Below are 27,674 nucleotides of genomic sequence, written 5' to 3'. Positions count from 1 at the left end.
TCACCATCAAAGATTGGATCATATTAAAGTGAACTTTATGAAGAAATCTATATCTCAAATCAGATCTAAATCTAACGACTTCTTCATCCATTTTATATCTGAAATCTCTTTGAATTCAGCTACTCCTTCAACAACAATATCGTTATTCTATGAGGTTCCATTATGAACTGATAACGTATAACCCCATGGTATGATCTAACTCTCAAAAGATGTTGAAGTTAATGGTTATACTTATCCGTTTTAACTGACATGCGCTAGTAAACTATAGATTTTAAACTACGAACTTGAATTACTTAACGCGGTTTTGCAGGTAATAGTAACTTTACCCATGAATTTTGACTCAAAATAAAGATTAGGACGCGTATTAACACGATAACACGATATCCTTGAAGACGAATTCCCCTTTAAACAAACTTTATTAACTTGTATTCACAATGCACATCCCCTTTTTAATCCTGTTGTCCTGGATTTTCGCATGTTAAATTTGGTCTTTGTTGATTTTATTAACAATATTATGCATACAAATTATTTTAAAATTTCAAACTTTAAAATTAAAATTAAATTTCATTAATATACAATTTATGGAAAATACAGAAAAAGACATATATCAAAAAAACATTTTACAATATTCATCAAATATCTCCCATACTTTTAATCTTCTTTCACCTTCTAATCATTAACAACTGTTGTTCTCTTTCTTTTTTTAATTGATTTTTATAATTATTTCATTGTTTTCTTAAATATTGATTCATGTAATTTGACTTCATAATCTTAGCACCCCCTATAATCCCTAAAAAATAAGATTGAATGTGGTGTATATCATTGAATTTATACAATCAAGTAACGAATTGGGATATGAATCTAAAAAAAAATAACATGTTAGTACTTAAAACTTTGATAATAATAACATCTGAATATTCACCACATGTGCCTCTTGTAGTTATATATATTCTAAACGATGTAAATTTTGGTATTTAACTTACTAATTTGATGGCATAACCGACAAGACCCATCATAATAAAACCAACACCAACAGCTCTGATGATTTTGATGTATTCTAATCCAAAAAAGTTAGTATATTTGATCATGAATACAATGGAGCATCTAGTGAAGTACTGATACAATAACAATGAAAAATCCAATAAGATCTTTTTAATTGTATTCTTCACGTCTCTGAAATTTCCAACTCTCCACTGATAAATTTAAAAAAAAAACTTACCTTTTTTATCTGGTTTAGTACATTTTTGAACAAAAGCAGTACCATCTTTGAAGAATTCAATAGGAACTTCAGTAAATTTTTCTAAACCGTCACCAGCCATTGTTAATTATGTTGTTGTTTTATTCTTTTCCAAATCAATCCTTTTGTTAAGCGCTACGTTTATCAATGATTTGAATTTTGAAGTTTCGACGTGTTCATGAAAAACAAGGTGCGAAATGGTGTTTGGATGTGTGGTAACAATACTGTACTTGATTAGGTAATCAGGATCACGCTATCAATCACAAAGATACACATTTCAAGGTAGAACTGAATAGAAACTGTTTTAAAAAGCTAAAATATCCATTAAAATAGTCCAATTACATCAATATACAGACTATTGGCTTGCTCAGGTATCTTTTGTTTGCTTTTTCCATAATATTACAGGTTGATTAACTTGAAAATTTCCAATTGTTCTGTCATTTACAGCAGTGTCAGGTAAGTTTATCATTTAATCATTACGATTGATCATATTCGCGGTGTTTTGGAAGAAACATACCAAATTCATCAATTTTGAAGGGTAATTCAAATCAATTGATTTATAAAAACTATATCATTCAATTCAGATTTCATCAAGGTGTCTATAGCCAAATTTCTATAAAAATTCATATTTTGTAAAGCTCAGCGGCTAACATTTTCCCTATATTTTACATCAAATTTTGTTGGTTAAAGCCCTTCGCGAATATTCTCACGATTGTTACAATTGATTCTCATAAAACAAATCAAGGACTTTCCCTAAATTAATTACACTTCATTCAACTTTTTCTTATCAATTACTTTATTTTAATTGATTTTCATAACAAATCAATTGTATTGTTCAAATTGAGTATTGAAACTTCTCTTTCCATTCAAACATTGAGAAAAAATTTAATCCAATTGAATTGATACATTATAAAATTCTCATAAATCTATTGATCTTTTTCTTCAGTTGATTTTGCTTATTTGTGATTTCTCAATATTAAAAGATTTGAAAGTTGTTGAATCCAATTTTTTAGCCGCTAAAACAACCTTGTGCTTCAATTAAAGAAGAAGAAGATTGAAGTGGATTAGAACCACAAGATTCATTATATTTTGAATGTCTGGTAGACGTGGTTCATTCGGCGGTCCACCAGGAGGCCGTGGAGGCGGTTCATCAAGAGGTGGTTCTAGAGGTGGTTCTAGAGGAGGCCGTGGAGGAAGTGATAGAGGCGGTAGAGGAGGCTCTAGAGGAGGCCGTGGAGGAAGTGATAGAGGAAGTTCAAGAGGTGGACGTGGAGGTAGTGATAGAGGCGGTAGAGGTGGATCAAGAGGAGGCCGTGGAGGTAGTGATAGGGGCGGTAGAGGAGGTTCAAGAGGAGGTCGTGGTGGAAAAGAACCAGTCTCTCATTCAGTTATCAAGAATCATGATGGTGCTGATACTAGAATTACAGGTACAAATATGGCACCATTAAAGAATGCTCGTGTTTTTGGTGGTAATGTTGGTGCTCCAGGTCCACCACCTCCAAGCTTTAATGGTCCACCAAGAGGTGGGAAAAGAGGTCGTGATGATGATATGCATAGTTCACCAGCTCATAAAAGAACAAAAAGTTTCAGTGATTCTTCTTCAAGACCTCCAAGAGATGGTAATGGCTTTGGTAAACCACAACGTGGTGGAGGTAGTGGCCGTGGAGGAAGTTCAAGTGATAGAGGTGGTAGACCACCAAGAGATGGTAGAGGATTTGATCATTTTGGTAACAGAGATAAAACTGATGGATTTGATCAAAAAAAATTATTTGAAAGAACAAGACCTCCAAAACCACGTTTCTCAATTGATTCATTAAAACCATTGGTTCCAAAAGTTTTAAATACAAGTGAAGAAAATACTAGAGCTGTTTATATTTTAGGTATGAGTCCTTCAATTACTGAAGATGATATTAGAGAATGGATTATTGAATTTTCATCATCTAAAAAAACTGAAGGTGCAACTTCAAATTTGGTTAGTTCTTTGTTTAAACCTAAAAAAGAAGAAAATGAAGAACAAACAATAAGTGATCTTGAAAAAGCTAAAGCTGAAGAAGCTATTACAAAACCAAATGATGAAGCTAATGGTGAGACTAATGGTGAAGCTAATGGTGAGACTAATGGTGAAGTTAATGGTGAAAAAACCGCTATTGATAATAATGATAATGCTGAAAAAGGTGAAGAAGACGAGGAAGAAGATGGTGATGATGAAGATGACAATTCTGATGATGAAGCGGAGAAAGAAGATAAAAATAAAGAAGATAAGACACCAAAGAAACCTTTAGATCCAGAACAACAGAGACTTGCAACTTTACGTAAGAATAAAAGAAGAGAAAGACGTAAAAATAAAGCTAAAACTGCTAAATATGTTGAAAGAAGATTGAACTCTAAAGCTCAACATTTGTTGGATAATATCAGAAATGTTATATTTGATACTCAAGATAGTAATGGTAAATCAAGAGGTAATGCTTATGTTGAATTTTCAACTCCAATTTCAGCTATTTTATTCAGAGTTGTTATTGAAAAAGTTAATAAGAATAATAAAGAAAAAGGATTAAATTCAAGATTCATTACAAAATTTGCTAAAGTTTCTAAATATCCATTTACTTTGGTTAAAGCTACTGTTAAAGTTGAATCAGTTGAAATTACTGAAGGTGTTTCAAAACCACAAGAACCACCATCACAAAATGGAGCAGTTAATGGTGTTGCCAACCCACAAATCCCAATACCACCTAGTGCTAACAATCCAAGAGTTAAAACTGAAGGTGAAGTACCAATTCCATCATCACCATTTGTTAATGTTCCACCACACGCTAGATCTGATAGTAGAACTGCACCTTTACCACCAACACCAACATCTTCACAAAGAGTACCATTACCACCACATCATCAACCAAATCAACCACCATCTGCAAATCATTCTAGACCACCACCACCACCATCTGCAAATGCTCCACCACAATTGTCTCGTCGTGGTCAACAAGGACCACCATCACAACAAGTACCACCATCAAGAAAAGCACCACCAAGTGGTCCAGGTGGTCCAAATGGAGCAGCAATCCCACCACATCGTTCTCAAGGTCCACAACAACCACCAACAAGACAACCAATGGGAGCTGGATCACCAAGACCAGGTCCTCCATCAGGTGCAGGTTCACCATCTTTATCAAATGCAAATGTTAGAGGTGCTCCAAATTTTGCAAATTCACCAAGACAAGGCCCACCAGTCCAACAACCACCTCCAGGTTTATCACGTCGTAGTGGTCCACCACCACCACCATCTCAACAAGTACCACCAACTGCAGGTTCACCACAACAAGCTTATGGGCAACCAAGAGGTCCTCCAGTACAACAACAACCAAATAGAGCCAATGTACCTCCATCACAACAAAGAGGTCCACAAGGTCCACCACCACAAGGTCCACCACAACAAGGTCAATTTGGTAGAGGTCCAATTCCACCTACAGCTCAAAGAGGTCCACCACCACAACAAGGACAATATGGTAGACCACCACCTCAAGGTTATCCACCACAAGGTTATTCAGCACAAGGACCACCACCACCTCAAGGTTATCCACCACAACGTCCAGGCTCAAATTCAGGCCCAGGAGGTCCACCACAACCACAACCACAATTTAGACAAGGTGTTCCACCTCAAGCAAGACCTCCACCACAAGGATATCCATATCAAGGTCAACCAGGAGGTCCACCAGGCCCAGGAGGTCCACCACCTCAATTTAGACAAGGACCACCACCACCTCAAGGTTATGGTTATCCACCTTATCAAGGAGGTCCACCACAAGGTGGATCAGTACCACCTCAAGCTCAAGGTCAAAGAGGTCCACCACCTCAAGGTTATAATTATCCACCACAAGGTCAAAGACCTCCACCACAAGCTTAAAGATAATTCTTTTATTTGAAATGAAATATTTTTGGAAATAAAGGTTAACTTTAATGTATTTTGTTGATTGATTGATTTTTTAATTAATCATGTTTAATTTGCTAGATTTATCACGGATGATAATTGAAATTTTAAATTTTATTTTAATTTAATTTAATTTAATTTAATTTGTTCTTGTTTTTGCTATATTAATGCTCTATTTTCAAAAGGTAAGAAAAGAAAAAAATATATGAAATAAATGTTAATGAAGAATGGTGTTATCGTAGTTCTACATTTCATTTTCATATCTAAACTAAGTTAATTAATATGCATTTTTTCTATAAACTATTATACAAAAGGGTTGAGATTATTTTATTCAAACCCATTCCATTCATCTTCACTTTCTTCTTCTTCATCTTCATCATTTTCTTCTTCATCATCACTTTCACTTTCATCATTTGATTTATTTAATTTTTTTAATTTTTTATCAATAATTTCTATAACACCCCAATTTTTCAATCTATCATCATTTAAAATTTCATCTTTAATTTTTTCTCTAAGAGTTTTATAAGGAGCATTTTCACTTAAATCTTGGAAAACCGTTATTAATTGACCAATTGGAGTTTTATTTATTATTTCTTGTTTTTCTTGAATTTTATCATCTTCTTCTTCTTCGTCACTTTCTTCATCATTTTTTAAATCTTTGAATAAAACTTTTTCTAATTCATCAATATAAATATCAATAATATGAAATGGAATACCAGTTGGAATTGATTTATCACCACTTAATGGACCTTCTCTTAAGATTGTTAAAAAATCCTCGACAATTGATTTTTCCCATTCTTCAGAATTTAATCTTTTAAAAATTGAATTCAATACGAATCTAATCAACATTAAAAATTTATCTAATCTCCAATGATCAATATTAATCCATTCTTTTGTTATAATAACCCACCAAGATTTTTGGAATTTTGAGAGATTCTTCAATGGAATAATTTCAAATAAATTTGCCAATTCTAAAGCTAATCTTTGTTGAGGTCTTGGTCTATCACAAAACCACATTGAATAATATAAACCTTTCCATAATTTTTCAAATTCTAATAATGATAAATCTCTTGATGATGATAAAAATTTTTTTAATGATTCAAGTGCTTTTGTTCTTGTTTGACGATCTATTGTAATTTTATTAGTATTATTTCTGAAAAACAACATCCGGTTGTTATATACATACCATTTGCTGCCAATTTCTTGACAAATGTAGAAGTTTGAATATTTGACATGATGAGTGGATCAAATAAGTCTGTATTATCTACTTTTCAAATAATAAAGATCAAACTTATGTATAGAAAATTTTAAAAGAAAAATTAAAAAACGATGAGCTTGTTGGGGCACTACATCACCAAAATTCAAACCCGCGAATTTATATCAAATATTAACAATTTATTCATAATTACAACAAGATAATCAAGATCAACTAGAAGATATAAAACATTGATATCATTATGAGCAATAAAAAACCTACGAATCCAAAAGAAAACCCATATGTCCCCAAATATATTAAAGATGTTCCGTGGTTTCAAGAACAAACCAATCCAAATGATTATTTATCACATCATAGAAATGGGAATAAAGAAGAAGAAATTTTAAATTCAGAACCTAAAATAGGAGCAGGTATTAAAGATGAATTTATATCAGTACAGCCCGAGGTTCAACCCAAACCAAAATTTAAGAAATTAAGAGGGAAGAAGGGATGTTTAAATTGTGGTGGTATTGATCATGATCAAAAAAATTGTTTAGAAAAACCTGGGAAATCAAAAATCAATAATAAAGTTGAAAAACCAATATTAAATAAAAGAAATGAAGAATTAGATTATGATGGACAAAGAGATCGATGGTATGGATATGATTCAAAAGATTATAAAAAATATTTAACAAATTGGGAAATAAAACAAAAAGAAAAAGAGAATGAAGCAGATAATACAAAACAATATGATACAGATGAAGAAATTGAATTAAAGGAATTAGGATTAGATCATGATTTAGAATTTATAAATACTGAAAAACAACCAGGTGAAAAAACTATTCGAATTCGTGAAGATAAAGCAATATATTTACAAAATTATACAAATGATAATATAACATATGACCCAAAGAGTAGAATGATTAGAGATCAATCAACTGGTTTTTTCAATGAACAAAATCTATTTGTTAAACATATGACTGGCGATGCTCTTAAATATGAAAAAACTAAAACATTTGCATGGGATGAAGAGAAAAAAGGTGTTGATGCATCAAATTATGCATCAAATCCAACTTTAGCAGATATTAAAATTAATGAAACAAAAAATGAAAATCGTATAAAGAGTGAAAAGGTTAAGAGTGAATTAATGAAGAAATATGATGGTTCTTTATCAATTAAAGACCAAAGTGATGAAGAAGAAGAATCAGAACCAGAACCTCAATATAAAGATTTTACAATTTCTAAATATATTGAAGATGAATATATAAATAATCATACAAGTGTTTGGGGAAGTTATTATAAAGATGGGAAATGGGGGTATCAATGTTGTAAAGGAATGTTTAAGAATAGTTATTGTAATAAATGATTTTATATTTAATTAGCCGCTGTAATGAAAGTGAATGAAATTAAACAAATATTGAAAGTAAAATAAAATAAAGTAAGCTAAATAAAACACAGGGCATCGTAACCATCATATATATATATATATTATATATATATATATATATATTGATTAACTATACTGATTATGTAATCAATTATGTAATTATCACATGACTATACTATGACATAATCCATGACATAATCATTTTTTTTAGTGGCAAATTTTAAAATTTGCTGCAGTTTAATTATTTTGTATGTGGTTTTTTTTTTTCGTATGTGGTTGTTTTAAATTGATTGATTGGAATACTTCTTGGTAAAATAAATGAACTAGAGATCTATTGTCTAATCGTTGTCATGACTCACTCTATGTCACTCTATTCAACTCGCTATCGCTCGTTGAATCTCGTTGAATATCCTTCACCGTTAATCCTCGTGTGACTGATTTCTTGATTGAACTAATTTCAAATCCCAGTACTTGAATACCCACGTGTAGTAGATCTCACAATTAATTAAACAAAGCATACAACAATACAACAATACAACCAATAAAACAGGAAGGGGGTATAAAAGAGGCATAGTAAATAGAATGAGGTGATGGTAGAATACTAGAATAGTATAGTAGTTACTAGTATAGATAATAGTATAGTATAGTATGGTATAGAGTATAGTATAACATATCCATCCACCCATTTAACCCTTCAAGCAGATAATGATACACTGAAAATCTCAACATACATATTAATCGTATTTAATTCATTCTCGGAGTGTCCACTGTCCTGTTGTTTCCAGCTTTCCAGCTATGTACTAATTTATTCCTGTATTCCTGTTTAAGATGCAGAAAAATGCTGCAACACAAATAGTCAAACAGTGATATAAGTATAACCTTGGATCCACTAAATACACAAAACAATACTATACTATCTATTAACTATCTATTACTTTCACATTCATTTCATAGTCTATTACTTTGTTAGTTTACTAGTTTATTACTCATTAGCTTATTAGTCTATTCGCTTATTAGTGTTAAGTCCACTCAGCCCTGCATTGATTAGATAAATTTGACTGGTGAAAGATTATATTATCACATCAAAACTAGACTAGAACTAGAACATCAACAAAAGACATCAGAACAACAAAAGACAAAAGACACATCACCATCAACACCATACTTCAATGAAATTCGGGTCTCAACTACAGAAAAAATCTGTTCCTGAATGGAAATCTTATAATATAGATTATAATCATTTGAAATTCAAAATTAGAATAATAACTGATCAATCTCAAAAGATTAACAACACATTACTCATAAAAGATTTATATAATGAATTTATTGAACAAATAGATATGGTTAATTTATTCCTAAACTCCAAAATTGGTGAAATTAAAAGAAGAATCATTTATATTGAAAATACTATTGAACATCAAATTAAACCTCATAATCATGAAGAATTTGAAATTGATATTGAAAATTATTTATACAAAATATCAAATGATTTACAAAAGATTTCAAGATTTATAATGATTCAAAAAACTGCTATAAGGAAATTACTCAAGAAATTTACAAAATATTCAAATGACCAGGGTGAATTAAATTTAAAAATTAATAAATATTTAATATCAAATTCGAATTCTTTTATTCATTTAGATTTAACTGGATTATACCTAGAGTTAGCTTTGATTTATGATTTAATAAGAGCTGATTTACAAGCTTCTATATCACCTTCAAATTCTCCAACTCCAACAATACCAAATAATAATAACCGCCGTCGTTCTTCATATATTGATCCATCAACAATTTTAAATAAAAATGAATATTTCCAATATGAATCAATAAAAGAAGGTAATTATTTAGAAAAATTCCTTGTTCATTATGATAATTTACAAGAATTGAAACTTTTCCTATTGGCAAATTTTTATTTTGTTAATCAAAATGTTAGTGAAACAAGACAAACTATTGAATTGAAAAAACAAACTTCAAAATTAAGTCTTCGAGAAATTATAAATAAACATTCAAATTCTCAAGAAGATTTAACTTTACAAGATACAAATAATTCTATATATGTTAATAATCAAGATAACTTGGTGGATGATTCAACTTTATTAGGTTTAATATTGGATAATGAGCATACACATCATAATAATAGTAATAATATAATTGAACCTGGTTTAATAATTACAAATTTAAATCATACCAAAAGAACTATATTATTAAGTGCTATTGGAGGATTAAGAAAAATTTCATGTGTCTTGATGAATGATTATGAATTCTTAGGGAATTTATTAAAAAGTTGTCTTGAGGGACAATCATATAAAGATTTTTATAGTCAAAACTCATTAAAATTACAATCATTATCATCATTAGAAAAAATTTCAATTGAATGGATTTATTCCAAGAATGTTAAACCAATTTATAAATTTAAATTTAATGAAACAAATTTTACAAATTTAAATGCAATGAAAACTATATACAAGGATTCAAATTTTAAATGTTGGATAAATTTAAAATCAAATATCAAAATTAATGACTTAGATTTAGATCAAATGGAATGGACTGGGGAAAATGAATTCAATTCAATAAATTTCCCATATGCCCTCTTGGAAGTCCGTTGGAATTTACCAAATATTTCTCATACAGTATTGGATAAATTATTTGATAATCATTTAATTTATAATATTGATCAAAGTTTTAACTTGTTAAATTATTATAAATTTACTCAAAATAAATTGTCCATGAATCCATGTCCAAAATGGTGTGAAATTTTCCAAAAAAATTTAGATATTAGAAAATTACCACCAAGATTAACCAAAATTAAAAATAAATCAAAATTAAACCTCAAGCAAGAAGAAATAAATGGGGGTGCTGGTTCTGTCTCGGGTGAATCTACTGTCCAATTTAGATATTGGAATGAATTTGATAATGGTTCAGATTTTGAACAAGATGATGGTGGGTTTCTTATTGATATAAATGATGATTCATCTCAATGGGGGAAAAATTCAATTGATTGGTTTTTACAAAAATCCCTAAATTTATATAATTTTTTAGAATCATTTCAAAGTAAAGAACAAATAAGACCAAAAGGTAGATTAATTAATGATTTAGAACAAGGTTATGGTTCATTAGATTCTGATTTAGAATCTATAAATGATGATGGATATAAAAATTTACAAACTTCATTTTTTTTATCATCATTATCACTTATATCATCAATAATTTCATTGTTATTAACTTCAATTTCTATTGGAATTTTAACTTCAATATATAATTCAAAATATGAAGTGGAAATTTCCACATTAGTTATGGGTATATTAATTATAACAATGATTTTAAGTTTATTTTTAGGTGTTTTATCAATTTGTTTAATTATGAATTGTGATGATCGTCCTGGTTTTAATTTTTGGTTTAGTTGGATTGTTTTCATTAGTGTTACAATTTTTATTATTGGTAGTATTGGTTCAATATTTGGAATTTAATAATTTGAATCAACTAAAAAAATCTATAGATGGTGTTTTATTTATTGCATAGGAATTTAATAATATAATAATTAATAATGTTTATACTAGGTTATTGTAGGGACTAAAACTAGGACTAAGACTCAGGTCTAGGCCGGAGACTAGAGACTAGGAATTTTAGTTTTCGTTATAATACTATACAGTCTTTTATAATTATAACTTCATTAATACTATTGATTTTCATGGTACTTTTTTACCTGTTTTTGAGGCTATAATTATTCTTGTCAATATGCAACTTGATTATATGATACATGCTTAGAATTTTCTTGGTTCTTGGTTGTATAGGTGCCCAAGTTTGTACTAGCAAGTACATTCAGTATGTAAATTCATAGCTTGAAATTAATTAGAAGCTTGAAAGCTTGGAAACACAATGAAAGAAACATTACAATCCATTGTTTGTTTCACATTTTATGTGAAGTCTTTCAACTTGAAACCTTCATTAAATGATGAATGACAAAATGTTAAACAGATTTTGGTTTATTTAATAAAGTAAAATGTGGTTTGTACTTGTACATATTTTTGATATATTTAGACCTCCATGTGTTTTTTTTAAAAAATCCCTTGTCTCTTGGAAATCTGGCATCCCACTAATGAATAAAGAAGTATCAGTATCATTGAAAATTTTATCAGATGATAATGTTTCCACCATCAATTTGATAAGGGATTGGACTTTTTTATCAGAAGCAAATCTTCTTTTAATGATCTTTATATTATGTGAAGCAATTTCCCCTTCTACTTTCAACTGTTCAACATCGAATTCTGGATCTTGTGTAATTTGTTCAGGTGATAATACATATTTCTTGTAGGGATGATTCTTTCTAAGTTTGTCTTTCGTAGTTATCTTACACAATTCACTTCTTCCACCTGAATCATAAGATTTGAAAAGTTCAGAAAGATGAACCAATTCATTAAAATAGACTTTGTTAGGGAAAACTTCATTTGCTGTATTGTAAGGTACTTTGCTAAAACTATGAGGATCAAAAGTTTTGGATATACCTAATCTAGGATCATCCCATCTACTCTCTTCCTCGTTGAAAAGTTGATGTGAATCTGGCCCATAAAAGAAACCATCTGCTTTAACTTGTGTTCTTGAAGATACTCTTTCAATACCCAATGATCTTCCGAAATGTTCCAACACACGGTAAACCTGAGAATCATAGACTAATTCTTGATATCCATGTAGTATCGAAATATCAACATTAATGGACTTTATGGTTCTTCTAAGAATTGAATCAGGGTTATTCATTACATGATAAAATAACATTTTGATTTCATCATAATCTGTGATAACTAATGTTTTCTCATCTGGAAAAGCTCTTGCAACATCATAACTAACATCTAAAAATTCATATTCGTATTTAGAGCTTTCTAAATTTCTTTCATAAATTGAATAAGAGTCACATGGCTTATCAGGGAAATCTGGACCTTCTCTTAAGAAACAAGCATCATTTTGTCTCATTTTCTTAGTAGAACTGACAACTAATAATAATTGCAACTTTTCAATTCCAGAACCACCATAAACATATGGTGCCAACCCATTGAAAATTGCTCTGTTAATAGAGAGAACTTCCATTCTGATACCACCTTTTTGCATAATTATCTCCCAGATTTCTATGGGGAAAGGACCTAAAACTGTTTTTTCTTTGCTACTTTCTTTTGCTTCATTCAATGACTTTAAATGTTGTTTAGAATAATGAATCAATGGGAAGAGTGACCTATTGAAGCACCAATACTTTAATAAAGCAGGTCTGAGAGTTTCAAGCCAAAATTCCTTCTTTTGATTAACTTTTTTATTTTTAATCACCACATATTGATCCATGTTGGAATATCTATTTTCAATACGTTTGACATCGTTAGCCAAAATTTCACGTTTTAATTTAACATTTTCTATTAATTTCTTTATATCTGCTGTCATTTTAGAATTATTCACTGATTACCTCTATATTAATGTAATTATATGTTTAATTAATTGTATTGTACTTTATATGAAGCTAGTATAATATGATTGTAAAGAATCGTGAAAGGGAAATGGAAAAGAAGAAAACGATGGGCTTTCTAAGATATTTATCCTTATTTTGTGAGAATATTGTATCAACTAATGAGTGAAAGTAATCCATTTTCTGTCTAATTGAGTTATAAGGTTATTTGAGGTGTTAATTGAGCTAATATTGCTGGGAATGTTAAAGTTTGAGGCCTTTACATGAGTATCTAATTTTCCCGAGCTCAATAAACGCTAATGGAAAAAGATATAACCAATATACCGGTCATTGAAGTCCTTTGTCAAATACAGTGTTGAATTGTCTTCAATATGAGTAAATAATTCATTCTCTTAATTAAATTGATAAACTTTTGATAAACTATCCAATCCCCAAAACCAAATCTTTAAAATGCACAATATTCTAATGACATGATCATTGCCGAATGATGACAATATTAAAAATATTATTTGAAATATCAAAAACACTCAGAAATGATACTCTGAATTACAGACGTATAACTCATGAAGAAACCACTCATTTTACATTCTATCTTGATAACCACACCATTTGTACCGATTGTAAGATACACTTTTTTATCATGAGCTTATAATTGAAACCCAAATCTTTGTTGAGTCCATTGTAATCCATGTTCTTCATAATCTTGTTTACTAACTCTAACATTTTTATATAATTCATTTTCACTAAATTTTTGAGCACATTCCCAGCCATAAGTAGTTGGATTTGATGGTTTACCAATTCTAACATCCCATTCAACTGGTAATACAACTTTTAATTCTTTTAAAATCCTTTTATGATAATTTTCCATTTGGAAATTCCCTCCAATACAAATTATATTTGATACAATTAATGGTCTTATAAATTCTGGTAATGTATAAATACAATCAATTATTGTTTCAATTAATCCAGGTTTATTATTTATATTGACAATTTCTGGATGAAATATAGTTTCTGGGATGGAAAATCTTTCATCATAAAGTTTTAAAATTTGTTGTTCTTGTGGTTTATATTTAGATTTCAATTCTGGTGTTAATACATAACCTTGAGTTGTTGTATTAAAATCTGGTAACACATATTCAATTATATGATCTTTATCATTTGGACCACTTTGTTTAATTTTTTTCAATGATTCATTATAATCCATTGTAACAAAACATGATTTTTCTTTAATATTATTAACTAATATAGTTTCATCTGTAACATTATAATGTCTAAATGAAACCATTTCTCTCAAGACACCTGATAAAAATCTACCACCAATTTCAAATTTCCTTATACTTTTCCAATATGGTACACCTTTAATTATGGGTATTATCCAAGTTGCATTAAAACCTGAATCAATAACTAATTGGAAATCTGAATAATTTGTTAAATTGTTTAAATCATTATTTAATTTTGGTTCATACAAAGTTTCATTCTCTTTAAAATTCCATGGAATAAAACTTGACATTGGGTTTTTAAATAATGATTTGAACCCATATTCTTCAAATATGATTTGATCTGTATTCATTGATAATTGTGGTAAAGTAAATGGAGTTTCACTTAATATTAGATTAGAATCTGAACTTTCAATATTTAATCCAACATCTCTTGAAGTAAAACTATAATCCCATATTTGTTTCTCCAATTCCCAACTTGTTAAATGACCTTTCTCAATTGGTCTTTTGAAAATTATACCATTAATATCATTAACATTATAAACTTGATTTGATATTAAAATTTTACGATCTTTTGTTTTACATATAGTATTTTGAACTTTTTGAACTTGTGATGAATCTGTTGTATTATAACCTATCTTGATATCATAGGATCCATTATCTAGTATAACTGTACTGCTCATCTTTTTGGAATTGATTGACTAGAACCTGTTATCAAACATCGATCTTTTCCAATAAATTTCAATTACATTAATACTCGAGAAAGTCCATGTTTATACGTGTAATTGAATTCCGACTATATGTGCACGTGATACATACAGGGTAACTCTCCTTCTTAACTATGATTGATGGAAGTCGGAATTCCAATGTTTACCTTTTCGTTCGATTTGTTTTGATTTCAAAAAAACGTTATGATGGTTTTAACGCGTTTAATCAGAAACAAAACAATCAACTAGTCAGAAACTTCACAAGAGATCAAGAGGTCCAGAGATTCTATAGTATAAGAACTGGTACAAATATGAGCTCACCGGTGCAACAGGCAAAGAGAAGAGCCCTGAAGCTCCAGGTATCAGATGATGAAGCAGAGGCTGAATATGACTTGAATGATGTTTCCATGGTTGATGAAGATCAAGATGACGGTGATGATAAGGAAAATGAATTGCCACCTAGTCCTTCAAGTCCAAGTCCATGTCCTGTGAACCCAAGAAAACATCATAGCAGTGTCCAGGGAACACCTAAATCACGTCGTCCTTCTTTAGCTCCAATTGATCAGAATACCACCAATGGTATTGGTAATGATAAAATTAAATTATTGAATAATGTTAAATTAGATCCACCATCACAATCTCAATCTCAATTACCTCCACCACAATCCCCAAAACATAAAACTGCTTTCAATGGTCCAGATATAATTCAACTTTCACCTATAAAATCTTCAAAAACAGCCGCTCTGAATCATTATTCACAAGATCAACCAAAAGAACCAATAATAAGATTAGTTATTAATAAATTGGTTTTAAACAATTTTAAATCTTATGCTGGTACTCAAATTATTGGTCCTTTCCACTCTTCATTCTCTGCTGTTGTTGGTCCAAATGGTTCTGGTAAATCAAATGTTATTGATTCTTTATTATTTGTCTTTGGTTTCAGAGCAAATAAAATGAGACAGGGGAAATTATCTGAATTAATTCACAACTCAGAAGCTGCTCCAAATTTACAATCTTGTTCTGTTGATGTTCATTTCAATCATGTTACAGATAATTTAGATGATACCACTACAATTGTTCCAGGTAGTGAGTTGATTGTTTCAAGAATTGCTTATAAAAATAATGGATCTGATTATACCATAAATGGTAAGAAAAGTAACTATAAAGAAGTTACCACATTACTAAGAAATAAAGGTATTGATCTTGATCATAAAAGATTTTTAATTTTACAAGGTGAAGTTGAAAGTATTGCACAAATGAAGGCAAAAGCTGAAAAGGAAAATGATGATGGTTTACTTGAATACTTGGAAGATATTATTGGTACTTCTGATTATAAAGCTACAATTGAAGATTCTTTCAAGAAAATTGAAGAATTAAATGAAGTTTGTCAAGAAAAGGAAAATAGATTTGGTCTTGTTGAAAAAGAAAAATCTTCACTAGAATCTAAAAAAGATGAAGCTTTGGATTTCTTATTCAAAGAGAAAACTCTTGTTGAACAAAAATCTTTATTGTTCCAGTTTAAGATGCATAAATGTCAAGAAACAATCAATACAAATAATCTGGTTTTGAAAGAATTACAAGAAAAATTATCAACTGAAAAAACTGAATCAACAGGTTTTGAAAAAGAAGTTAAAACTCTTGAAAAGGAATATACTAAATTAACTTCATCAATTGAAGATATTTCCAATAATATTAAAAATTTACAAGATATTCAGAAAAAGAGTGATCGTGAAAAAATTACAGTTGAAGAAAAGAAGAAGAGTTTAGAATCTAAAAAGAAGAAATCTTTCAAATTATTAGAAACTGCAATTCATGCACTTAATGAAGCTGAATCAAAACTTGAAACTATAACTAATGAAAATGTCACATTTGAACAAGAATTAACTAAACTGAAAGATTCTTTAATTCAAGAAAAGGCTTCATTAGATGAAATTCGTTCTGAATTGACTGATAAAACTAAAGGTTTTAATGAAGAAATTGAAGTATATGAAAAACAATTACAACCTTGGAATGAACAGTTAGATGCTAAAAGATCACAAATTCAAGTTGCCGAGAGTCAAGTTAATCTTTTAAAAGAAACCAAAAATAAAACATTTGGTGAAATTGAAAATTTGAAGAAAAGAATTCAAACAATTACTGATGATGGTAATGAAAATGAAAAGAAATTGATCACTTTGAAAAGAGAAATAATTCATATTACAAAACAAATAGAACTGGGTGAACAAGAATGTTCTCATGCATCAGGTAAATTAAATGAAATGAATGGTGTTTTATCAAATCATCGTCAAAGAACTCTTGAAGCTCGTGGTTCTTTATCAAATATTGAAAATAAAAGTAAAGTCTTAGCTGGATTAATGAGACTTCAAGAATCTGGTCGTATTCAAGGATTTTATGGTAGATTAGGTGATTTGGGTTATATTGATGATCAATACGATGTTGCTATTTCTACTGCATGTGGTCAACTAGATGATATGGTTGTTGAAACTGTTGAAGTTGGTCAACAATGTATTGAATATTTAAGAAAAAATAACCTTGGTTATGCAAGATTTATTCTTTTAACAAAATTAAGAAAATTTAATCTTTCAGCAATTAATACACCAGGTAATGTTCCAAGATTATTTGATTTAGTTAAACCACAAGATCCAAAATTTGCTCCGGCTTTTTATAGTGTTTTACAAGATACTTTAGTTGCATCAAATCTAAGAGAAGCTAATTCAGTTGCTTATGGTGCTAGACGTTATAGAGTTGTTACACTTGATGGTAAATTGATTGATAAATCAGGTACTTTAAGTGGTGGTGGTAATCATGTTAGTAGAGGTGGTATGAAATCTACATCATCTGCAAATTCTGTTTCTGAAAAAGATGTCATTAAATTAGAACAAGAATTAGCTGAAAAGGAGAAAAATTTCGAAATTGCACAAAATACTTATTATGAAATGACTGATGCTTTGAAAGAAATGAAAGAAAGAAAACCTGAAATTGAAAATCAAATGTCAAAACTGAAGTTTGAAAATGAATCATTATCAAATGAATTGAAAAATTCTCAAAATCAATTACAAGAAGCTATTAAAGCTAATGATGCAATGAAATCCAATGATAAAGAAATTAGTAATGCTGAAAAACAAGTTCAATCTTTACAAAAGGAATATGAAAATTTAACTGAACAAACCAAAGAAATTCATAATAAAATTAATGAATTACAAGAAAAAATTATGCAAGTTGGTGGTGTTAAGTTACGTTTACAAAAATCTAAAGTTGATGGATTAAATGAAACTATTGAATTAACAAATGAAAAAATTAATAATAATAAAGTTTCACTGAAAAAATTACAAAATGAATTGAAAAGATTTTCAAAATCTAAAATTGATAAAGAAAATGAAATTCAATCATTTACAAATGAACTTGAAAAAATTGAAAGTAATTATCAAGAAAAAATCAAATCATTTGAAAATTTAGAAACTGAATTAAATGAATTATTAGATTCCAAAGATGATTTTAATTCAAAAGCTGAAATTTTAAAAGAAAAATTAGATGAAAATTTAGAAAAAATTAATAAATATAGATCTACAGCTATTGAATTAGAAAATAAAGTTGAAAGACATAGTGGAATTATTAAACAAGAAACTAGACATTTGAATGAATATTTGGAAGGTATACGTTCCTTAGAAGCTAGAGATGTTACAGAATTAGTTTCATTCATAACAGATGATGAAGAACGTGCTAAATTTGCTACACCAGTTCTTTCAGAATTATCACCAGATGAAATTAAAGCTTTAGATATTGAAAAAATTGAAATTAAAACTGAAGAATTAGAGACTTATATTTCAAATGCTAAAATTAATGTTGATGTATTGGAAGAATATGGTAAAAGAGCTGTTGAATATAATTCACGTAAAAATGATTTAAATCAAGCAGTTAATGAAAGAGATGAAATTAAAAAAATGAGTGAAGATTTAAAGAAGAAAAGATTAGATGAATTTATGGAAGGTTTTAATATTATATCTGCAACTTTGAAAGAAATGTATCAAATGATTACAATGGGTGGTAATGCAGAATTAGAATTAGTTGATTCATTAGATCCATTTTCAGAAGGTATATTATTTAGTGTTATGCCACCAAAAAAATCATGGAAAAATATATCAAATTTATCAGGTGGTGAAAAAACATTAAGTTCATTAGCTTTAGTATTTGCATTACATCGTTATAAACCAACACCATTATATGTTATGGATGAAATTGATGCAGCATTAGATTTTAGAAATGTTTCAATTGTGGCAAATTATATTAAAGAACGTACAAAAAATGCACAATTTGTTGTTATTTCATTAAGAAATAATATGTTTGAACTTGCTCAACAATTAGTTGGTATTTATAAAGTTAATAATATGACAAGAAGTATTACATTACAAAATCGTGATTTATTAGATCGTGATTGAAAATTGTGTGTGTGTGTTTTATTTTAGGGATAATGTTTTTTGGGTTGGTTTTAATTTCGTTATTATATAAAGTTTTAATTGTAATATATAAATATGAATTTGAGAAATTTGGAGTAGCAATAAAAATTTTGTGTCATGATGATAATGTTTGCTGATCTCAACAGATAATGATCTCGTCGATCAGCAATTTAAAAGTCAATTGAGGACCAAGGAACTAAATTAGATATCCGAGATTCCGATAACAAAGCTAATCTATGATAATAACTTCAAAATACCAATTCAATTCTTAATTTATTTACCTTAAATAATTAATTCCTGATTCCAGAATCCGTTGATAGGCAAACTTCACAAGTACAAATTTCAAAAGCTCATCGGCAAACTTGTTTGTTACGTAATCAGAGCAAGAAAAAGATCTCATATATATTTATCAGGGTTGTGGCTATCTCTTTTAATGAGTTGTTTATTAACTATTCAATTTATTTGCATTTTCTGTTTGGAATTATACATATAAAATCATTTTGCTAGCTAATTTTGATGAAATTGTTTGTTTGCTGATCAAGTTTGGCTATTAAGTATTGAGTCTATATATAAAGGGAGCGTTCCAGATTGAAATCAATAACAATGTCCCAAGATCAATATTTGAAAGATCCTGATATCACAGAAACAACTGGACTCATGTCTACAAGTGATCCAGATGCTATCATAGAAACTGGTGCTCAAGAGATATTTGAATCTGTTATAACAGATGAAGATCATGAAGGTGAAAATGAAGATGTTAGATGGTTAAGAGAAGAAAGATTACATCACAAGACTTTAAATTGGTTTTATAGACCAAGTGCATTTATGATTACAATTGCCTTATTATTATGTTTCTTGGGTATGGGTACAAGTTTAGGTCCAAGAGTTACTTTAACTTTAGATTCAATTTGTAAAAAGATTCAATTTGAAGATTCATCAATAAATGAACAATGTCATGATCCAAGAATTCAATCTGAATTACTTTCACTTCAATCTGCTTTGTTAGTTGTCAATGGGTTTTGTGGTTGTACATTATCTGGTTTGATGGGGAATTTAAGTGATCGTTATGGTAGAAAACATGTATTATCAGTTGTTACTATAGTTTATTTTCTTGGTAGAGCTTTAACAGGTTATTTAATATCACCTAATACAACATATAATAGATATTATATTATATTGGCAAATATTTTAGAAGGTTCATTGGGTGGTACCACTGTTATAATGAATATTGCAAATAGTTATATTACAGATATTGTGGAACCTCATCAAAGAAATGTTTCAATTGGATTTATTTTTGGTACATTATATGCAGGTTTAGCATTTGGTCCACAATTTTCAAATTTAATTCTATTTTTTCGTCCAAATGATAATGTTTTAACTATATATTTTGAATGTGGATTAATACTTTTATCAATTTTTGTTATAGTTTTTCTATTGCCAGAATCAAGATCTGTTAAATTGAGAAGAAAATCTCAATCATCACATTTACAAAGAAAGGCAAGTTTTACATCAATTGAATCAACAAATTCAAATATTTCAAATTTTTCAATTTATAATAAATTACAATTATGGAGAATTTCTGATATTTTTTCACCTTTAAAACTTTTATGGATTCCAAAACATCGTAAATATGGATTAGGTCCAAGAATTAATATTTTATTATTATTATTAATTGAAAATATCATGTTTTTAGCTACAACTACTTTAACAACAGCTTTAGTTACATATGCAACATATATGTTTGATTGGAAATCTCAAAATATTTCAAGTTATGCATCAATTTTAGGTGGTACTAAAACTGCATGTCTTTTCATTGTTTCACCAATTTTAATGCATTATTTAAAGAAGAAATTAAATCAAAATACAAAAAGTGTTGATAATTTAGATCGATTAGTTATTGGAATTGCATTAATTTTTGATTCTTTAGGACCATTAACTGTTATATTGGCAACTAATGGTTCATATCTGTATGCATCTGCTGCATTTGCATCAATGGCTGCTTTAGGTGGGCCAACAATTCAAAGTTCATTAGTTAAACATGTTTCAGAATCGCATAGTGGTGGATTATTTGGTGCTTCATCATTAGTTAGAAATGGAGTTTTAACTATATTATCACCAATTTTATTATGGATTAATGGTAAAGCTTTAGCAGTTTTCCCAACTTTATTATTTTGGATTATGTTTGGATTATTTATATGTGCCATTATTGCAGTTTTTTTATTAAAATCTTATGATGCTAGTTTAGATACTAATATAACACCTTCACAATCAATTTCATCATTTAGATCAAATCCAAGACCAACAACTAATGGATCTAGTTCTTCTAATTTACAAAGACAATTGAATTATGGTTCAACTAGTCAACCATCATCACCAAGAAGGTGATTCAATGAGATATATACCCATCTTTATATAGATTTAATAACTCTTATACACTAGTATACATTTGATTTTTTAATATATATGGCGTTTTGATTGAAGTTATAGTCTAATAGTAAGGTTGAATATTTTTGATGTATTATAAGTATGTAACTATTTCGATACTAGCTGTTAAAGTTTCACCAGTAGGTTTTCAACCTAATAAGCTGTAACGACTTTTTTCATTATGCTTTTCGAGCTTCCAAGTACCAATAAAGATGATATAATTCTAAATGAATTCCATTCAATTGAAAGAGTGAACTATTTACTCATGTTTAAGACAATTCAGTACTGTATTTGACAAATAGTTTCAATGTCGACCAGTATATTGGTTATAACATAGCTTTTTCAAATATTTGTCACATTTACGCCCGGGGATTGAGATATATTCTCATATAAAGGCCTCGAATTTTCTGACTTTAAAAAACTAGTACAATATAATTAACTCACATTATAACTCGATCAAATAACCTTAAAGCTCTGAGACAGAAAACTGATACAAAATGCTCTCAATATAAAATTATAAATAACCATGAAGGTCCGTTGTTTTCCTCTTTTTCTTTTCCCAATTCACAATTCTGTACAATCATATAATAGCTTTAAATTACACAGTTCAATTTACACATACAATTATATATTAATAACTAATATACCAATTTATTATATTAAAGCTTATTACATTAATCAACATGACAACGTCAGATATAAACGATTTATTAAAAGATACTCACTTAGAACAAAAATCCGAGACTGAAAAGACAGTATTAGGCCCCTTTCCAATGGAAATTTGGGAAAACATTATGCAAAAAGGTAATATTAGAAAGGAACTTTTTTCTAAAAATAAAACATTTCTGAATGGATTGGTACCTTATGATTATGGTGGTGGTGGTAGTAGTATTGATCACATACACATATTATTAGTGGTGAACTATACGGGTAAAAAAACGGAATACAGAAGAAAGTTGTATGAATTTTTAGATGTTTATTATGATGCTCCAAATCGTATTAGTGATGGGAAGACATTAGTTATCTCAGATTTTGAGGAAGTCATGTTTTTACTTAATAATTTGCTCAAGAGACCTGATTCAATAATTAAAAAAAACATCTGCAAATCTATTAATGTTGACATTTCAATATTACGTGGATATAAGGAATTGATATATGATTCTGAGGTTAAGCCTACGTTGACGCGTATTGCAAATCAATTCCCCTGGTGCAGTTCATCTTCATTAACTCGAACTATAGCTGATGATTTTTTTTATGGAACATATTCACCTCAGCTTTTCAAAGAAGGTGAGAGTAGATGGAGACATCCTAAATTAGGTATATCTAAAAATGTTGATACAGATTATTGTTACACCAAAGGTTATAATTTCCATGAAATGATACATCTTTCTGAACTTTTCAAATCTTATGATTCAGGTGAAAGAATTAAATTATTAAAGGTATCTAGGCATGAAGGACTTCAAGAAAATCATCCATATAAGAAATATGTATTATCACCGGATCAATTCGAACAAGATCCAGGATTTGATGGTCAACAGCTAAAAATAGATGCTGTAATTGCTTCACATAATATCAAGATTCCAAAAAGAAGATCTTTCACTGATCTTAAAACCATATTTCTCATCAAATTAATTGTGCAAAGGTTATCATCTGTTAAAAAGTTCCATGATACTGATGTTTCTATATTCATTAGTGGAATGTCAGATTTCCAAACTACAACAGAAATTCGTAAGAGTCAAAGAGGAAAGCGAGAAGCTCTTGAAGACATGTGTAGATATATACCACATTTCACTCTATTGAATAAACCAAAATCCTTAATTTAAAATTATGTGTCATTATGTGTCATCAATACAGGTTATTATGATTACTCAGCTGTAGCATTGTGATTATGTAACAAAAGTAGCTACTATTTATCTCTTTTCGCGATTTTTGTTTATTTTTTGTATTTTTGTTTGTTTGTAATTTAATAAACTTATAATTTAAGGATTTGTGGCCAGATTTTGACATTTTAATCACTTTATGAAGATGCTACAGACAAATCTCATTTGATTATACGCACCTGCTTGGCCAAGAGAATCAACTACAATCGCTATTCAATTACAATCGTTTTTATTTAATTCTTTGCAAAGAAAAACTACACACAAAAACCAAACTATACAAACTATTGTACATTCCCCATATTTTTTTTGATTATATTAATACAACGGTTATCTATTGACCATGGACGGATTCAACAACACTGAAGCTTTAGCTCATGTTTTAGATGGTTTAAAACCAGTTTTAGGTAAATCACTATACCTATATTTTTTTTAGAAATTGTTAAGTTTGATACTAACTAACTTAGAAACTTATTTGAAGGCAATTGTTGAACAGCTGGGGTTAGCTGAAAGTGTTATTTATCCTTCTGAAAAAATGTTAGATTCCATCCATAGGGCCCTTTGTGCAAAGCTTTTTGAATCATTAGAGTCATCATTTTTCATTAAACAGTTAAGCTCCAAGTGTTTGGACTTTATACATAACGTTGTGGGCTCTATTATCCAATCTGAACTTGAAGATCTTCATCCATATGACTTGAATATTCCAGATCATTCAAATACTTTACCAATTGAATCTGCAACAATTTCCTACATTTCCAACACCCCATTTTATATATGTGCTTCACAACTTGTCACAAAAGCCCCAAGAGTGGCTTGTATTCCTTGTGTTCCCAAAGGCAAAGGTTCAGAAGATTTAGAAGACCAAGTTTTTCAAGGAAGTGCTATGAGAAACCTTAATATTGGTACACCAAGATTGAAAAAAAAAGCTGTCAAAGTTTTAGAAGGCCCAGTTTTTCGAAAAGTTCATACCCCCAAGATTGGTTCAACAAACTTGAGAAAAAAAGTTGCCAAGGTTGTCAAGTCGGTTTTACGAACCCATGATTGGGAAGGATTTGAAGAATTGAATGAAAGGCAATTGCATTATTATTTTTTTGATATGATTCGTGACAAGTTGTCCCGAGAAAATGGATTTTACATATTACATACAGATCATTACATGATTTATGATATCATCGAAGGTTTTACTAAATATTATATGAAACGAAATCTAGTGGTGAAATTTTGGTTAGCTTGTCTTACTATTATTTTTGTCCTACGTTTAGCACTTCCACGCTGATAAGATTTAAATCAAGACCAACTTGTGATCTAGAGAAAAATCTATTTTTATTAATTTGATGTATTAGAACAAGTTTAAGTGATCATGTGAAAAAAAAGATTCCAAGGTAATTTTGAACATTACAATCTATAGTGATGGTACAATAATTAAGACCAAAAAGATTAAGAAGTGAATGTATAGAGTTGGAGAATTACATAGAGTTTATTTGAAGTGACTGTTCATGAATTTCATGAAACATATATTTTATTTCAATTTATACTATTGTAGACTGATTGTAGAATCGAATAATTTCATATATTTCTTAAATGCGTTCTTTTATATACTGTTATCGAGAAAAAAAAAGCTTGCCCTAATCACGTGGTGTCGGGTGACTTTGTTCTGTCAGAAAAAAGCACCTTTATAGTTATCAAAAGAGTGCATCAGCGCATCATGAACAGATAATCAGAAAGTGGCATTTTAATTATAAAAGCAACCAAAAACTAAAATCATATTCAAATTTAGATCAAACATTCCATTTTAAACTAGTTGATAACCTCCTCCCAACAAATACATTTCCTCAAAGTTCAAGGAAAACTATTCATTCAAAGTCTAGTTCGAGACATAATTAAACTTTGACACATTAATAAGATGCTTTTGTCTTTTGAAGAGTGGATCAAGGATTTGTTTACAAATCATCAAGGATGGTTTCTTACTGCTTTAAGTTCATTAATGTGTATCTTTGGAGCTGCTGTGATATATTTGGACTTACTAGTACGAGTATTTAACAAAAGATCAAAATTTGATATTAAAAGTAATGAGAAATTTTTAATATGTGGATTTAGTTTAAGTAGTGGATCATTATTATTTACATCATTTTATAAATTATTACCAAAAGCATTAGAATATTTCCAAAATGCATTAAATGAACAAGAAGAATCATCAAGTCATAAACATGGTGATGGATTAAAACCAAGTTTAAGTCTTTTAATTTATTTTCTTGTGGGGGTATTCACTTGTGAAATTTTAAATTATTTTATTCATCGTTTTACAAGTAAAAGTATAATTCATTGTAATCATAGTGGTGAAAGTGATGAAGAAAGTGTTGATGATCATAGTCATTCTGGTCATTCACATAGCCATGGTGGACATGGTGGACATGGTCATGAACATCATGAACATGAACATGAACATGAACATGGTCATTCTCACTCAACATCAAGTGATGATGATGATGGTGATGATAAACGCTCACATGATAATCATGATCATACAACAAGCTTCCATGTTGATGAAGAATCTTTAATTGCAAATGATATACCCCAACAATTTAATTATGGATCAAATGATTTATCAAATCCTTTAGTTGTTCATGAAACAACAATTATTCAACCAACTGAAACAAGTTCACCACATAAACAAAGACCTTCATTAATTACACAAAAGAGGAAATCATTTTTTGATCTTGCATTAGGTAAACTGAAAAAGCAAAATTCATGTATTGGTATTGATGATGAAGATTGTGAAGGTGTTGAGAATTGTATTAGTGATGAATTAACAAATAATGTTTCTAATGATTTACATAATTTGAATTTCTATAGAGGTTTAAATATTTCCAAATCAAGACAATCAATAGTTGCTTATACATCAAATCCTTCATCAACTGGATTGAATCAAACTTATCAACAACATCAACATCAGCTACAACAACATCCACATCAACATCAACCATTTGATATAGAAGCAACTTCAAATACAGATGAAAATTTATTAGAACAAGCTAAATTAATACCAGTAAATCCACCAACAAATATTAGATTAAGTACAGAAGCTAATTTAGATAATCATCAAAAACATAAAGATGATCATCATCATCAAGTTACAACTCCAATTTCCAAATTATTAGCTATTGGTTTACAAACTTGTTTAGCTTTAACATTACATAAATTTCCTGAAGGGTTTATAACATTTGCAACTTCTAAAGCTGATCCAAAATTAGGAATTTCAATATTTTTATCACTAGCTATTCATAATATTGTTGAAGGTTTCAGTATGACATTACCATTATATTTAGCTTTTAATTCAAGATTTAAAGCATTCACAATTACTTTCTTACTTGGTGGATTTAGTCAACCTGTTGGTGCAGCAATTGCATATTTAGCACTTTCAGGTAAAGATATTGATAAAAATGCATCATTTTATGTATTTGGGATTTTGATGAGTATTACATCTGGGTTTTTATCTGTTATTAGTTTACAATTGTTCGCAAGCTCTATTAATTTTGGTGGTCATACAAATACTGTTATAAAATGGTGTTTAGTTGGTGTTGTTATTATTCAAATTTCAAGCACATTAACTGAGTATAGTAGTTGATTCTAAGGGAAAAACAAGAGAAAAAGAGATGAGAAGAAAGGGAATTTATATAGATTATACATAGCTACATTCAACGATCATTTTAATAAAGGAAATCTGGCATTTTTGAGTATTTTGAATAATTTTGTATAGTAGTTTATACATTTGATACGCGCACTCGGACGCGAACTTGAACTATACTAATAG

The 27,674-nt window shown here is 29.3% G+C and overlaps 12 protein-coding genes across 12 annotated transcripts; 8 read left to right on the top strand and 4 right to left on the bottom strand.

The window, feature by feature from the left end:
- Positions 1-828: 828 nt before the first annotated feature.
- Positions 829-1,319, bottom strand: SSS1 (translocon subunit SSS1; the record flags this gene model as incomplete). The annotated part of the gene is made up of 3 exons (XM_011273601.1): positions 829-861; positions 984-1,057; positions 1,220-1,319. 3 exons carry the CDS (start codon positions 1,317-1,319, stop codon positions 829-831), a joined length of 207 nt encoding a protein of 68 aa, XP_011271903.1.
- Positions 1,320-2,330: 1,011 nt separating this feature from the next.
- Positions 2,331-5,135, top strand: BN7_5817 (Collagen alpha-2(I) chain; the record flags this gene model as incomplete). Its single annotated transcript, XM_011273600.1, has 1 exon — positions 2,331-5,135. The coding sequence occupies one exon, from the start codon at positions 2,331-2,333 to the stop codon at positions 5,133-5,135; it is 2,805 nt and encodes a 934-aa protein (XP_011271902.1).
- Positions 5,136-5,486: 351 nt separating this feature from the next.
- Positions 5,487-6,176, bottom strand: RRP1 (Rrp1p; the record flags this gene model as incomplete). Its single annotated transcript, XM_011273599.1, has 1 exon — positions 5,487-6,176. One exon carries the CDS (start codon positions 6,174-6,176, stop codon positions 5,487-5,489), a length of 690 nt encoding a protein of 229 aa, XP_011271901.1.
- A 440-nt stretch (positions 6,177-6,616) lies between these two features.
- SLU7 (mRNA splicing protein SLU7) lies at positions 6,617-7,720 on the top strand (the record flags this gene model as incomplete). Its single annotated transcript, XM_011273598.1, has 1 exon — positions 6,617-7,720. One exon carries the CDS (start codon positions 6,617-6,619, stop codon positions 7,718-7,720), a length of 1,104 nt encoding a protein of 367 aa, XP_011271900.1.
- A 1,190-nt stretch (positions 7,721-8,910) lies between these two features.
- On the top strand, positions 8,911-11,208 carry VTC5 (Vtc5p; the record flags this gene model as incomplete). The annotated part of the gene is made up of 1 exon (XM_011273597.1): positions 8,911-11,208. The coding sequence occupies one exon, from the start codon at positions 8,911-8,913 to the stop codon at positions 11,206-11,208; it is 2,298 nt and encodes a 765-aa protein (XP_011271899.1).
- A 520-nt stretch (positions 11,209-11,728) lies between these two features.
- On the bottom strand, positions 11,729-13,162 carry BN7_5813 (uncharacterized protein; the record flags this gene model as incomplete). The annotated part of the gene is made up of 1 exon (XM_011273596.1): positions 11,729-13,162. The coding sequence occupies one exon, from the start codon at positions 13,160-13,162 to the stop codon at positions 11,729-11,731; it is 1,434 nt and encodes a 477-aa protein (XP_011271898.1).
- Positions 13,163-13,830: 668 nt separating this feature from the next.
- Positions 13,831-15,084, bottom strand: ARP6 (Arp6p; the record flags this gene model as incomplete). The annotated part of the gene is made up of 1 exon (XM_011273595.1): positions 13,831-15,084. One exon carries the CDS (start codon positions 15,082-15,084, stop codon positions 13,831-13,833), a length of 1,254 nt encoding a protein of 417 aa, XP_011271897.1.
- A 158-nt stretch (positions 15,085-15,242) lies between these two features.
- SMC4 (condensin subunit SMC4) lies at positions 15,243-19,544 on the top strand (the record flags this gene model as incomplete). The annotated part of the gene is made up of 1 exon (XM_011273594.1): positions 15,243-19,544. One exon carries the CDS (start codon positions 15,243-15,245, stop codon positions 19,542-19,544), a length of 4,302 nt encoding a protein of 1,433 aa, XP_011271896.1.
- A 621-nt stretch (positions 19,545-20,165) lies between these two features.
- On the top strand, positions 20,166-21,947 carry BN7_5810 (uncharacterized protein; the record flags this gene model as incomplete). Its single annotated transcript, XM_011273593.1, has 1 exon — positions 20,166-21,947. One exon carries the CDS (start codon positions 20,166-20,168, stop codon positions 21,945-21,947), a length of 1,782 nt encoding a protein of 593 aa, XP_011271895.1.
- A 722-nt stretch (positions 21,948-22,669) lies between these two features.
- BN7_5809 (uncharacterized protein) lies at positions 22,670-23,809 on the top strand (the record flags this gene model as incomplete). Its single annotated transcript, XM_011273592.1, has 1 exon — positions 22,670-23,809. One exon carries the CDS (start codon positions 22,670-22,672, stop codon positions 23,807-23,809), a length of 1,140 nt encoding a protein of 379 aa, XP_011271894.1.
- A 397-nt stretch (positions 23,810-24,206) lies between these two features.
- On the top strand, positions 24,207-25,139 carry BN7_5808 (uncharacterized protein; the record flags this gene model as incomplete). The annotated part of the gene is made up of 2 exons (XM_011273591.1): positions 24,207-24,270; positions 24,370-25,139. The coding sequence occupies 2 exons, from the start codon at positions 24,207-24,209 to the stop codon at positions 25,137-25,139; spliced, it is 834 nt and encodes a 277-aa protein (XP_011271893.1).
- Positions 25,140-25,766: 627 nt separating this feature from the next.
- ZRT3 (Zn(2+) transporter ZRT3) lies at positions 25,767-27,488 on the top strand (the record flags this gene model as incomplete). The annotated part of the gene is made up of 1 exon (XM_011273590.1): positions 25,767-27,488. The coding sequence occupies one exon, from the start codon at positions 25,767-25,769 to the stop codon at positions 27,486-27,488; it is 1,722 nt and encodes a 573-aa protein (XP_011271892.1).
- Between the last annotated feature and the right edge of the window lie 186 nt (positions 27,489-27,674).

This window comes from Wickerhamomyces ciferrii, contig 00235 (assembly GCF_000313485.1).
Source record: "Wickerhamomyces ciferrii WGS project CAIF00000000 data, strain NRRL Y-1031 F-60-10, contig 00235, whole genome shotgun sequence".
NCBI classification, from domain to species: Eukaryota; Fungi; Ascomycota; class Saccharomycetes; order Phaffomycetales; family Wickerhamomycetaceae; genus Hansenula; species Hansenula ciferrii.
The sequence above is the reverse complement of the archived record's forward strand: the minus strand, read 5'-3'. Positions and strand labels throughout refer to the sequence as shown.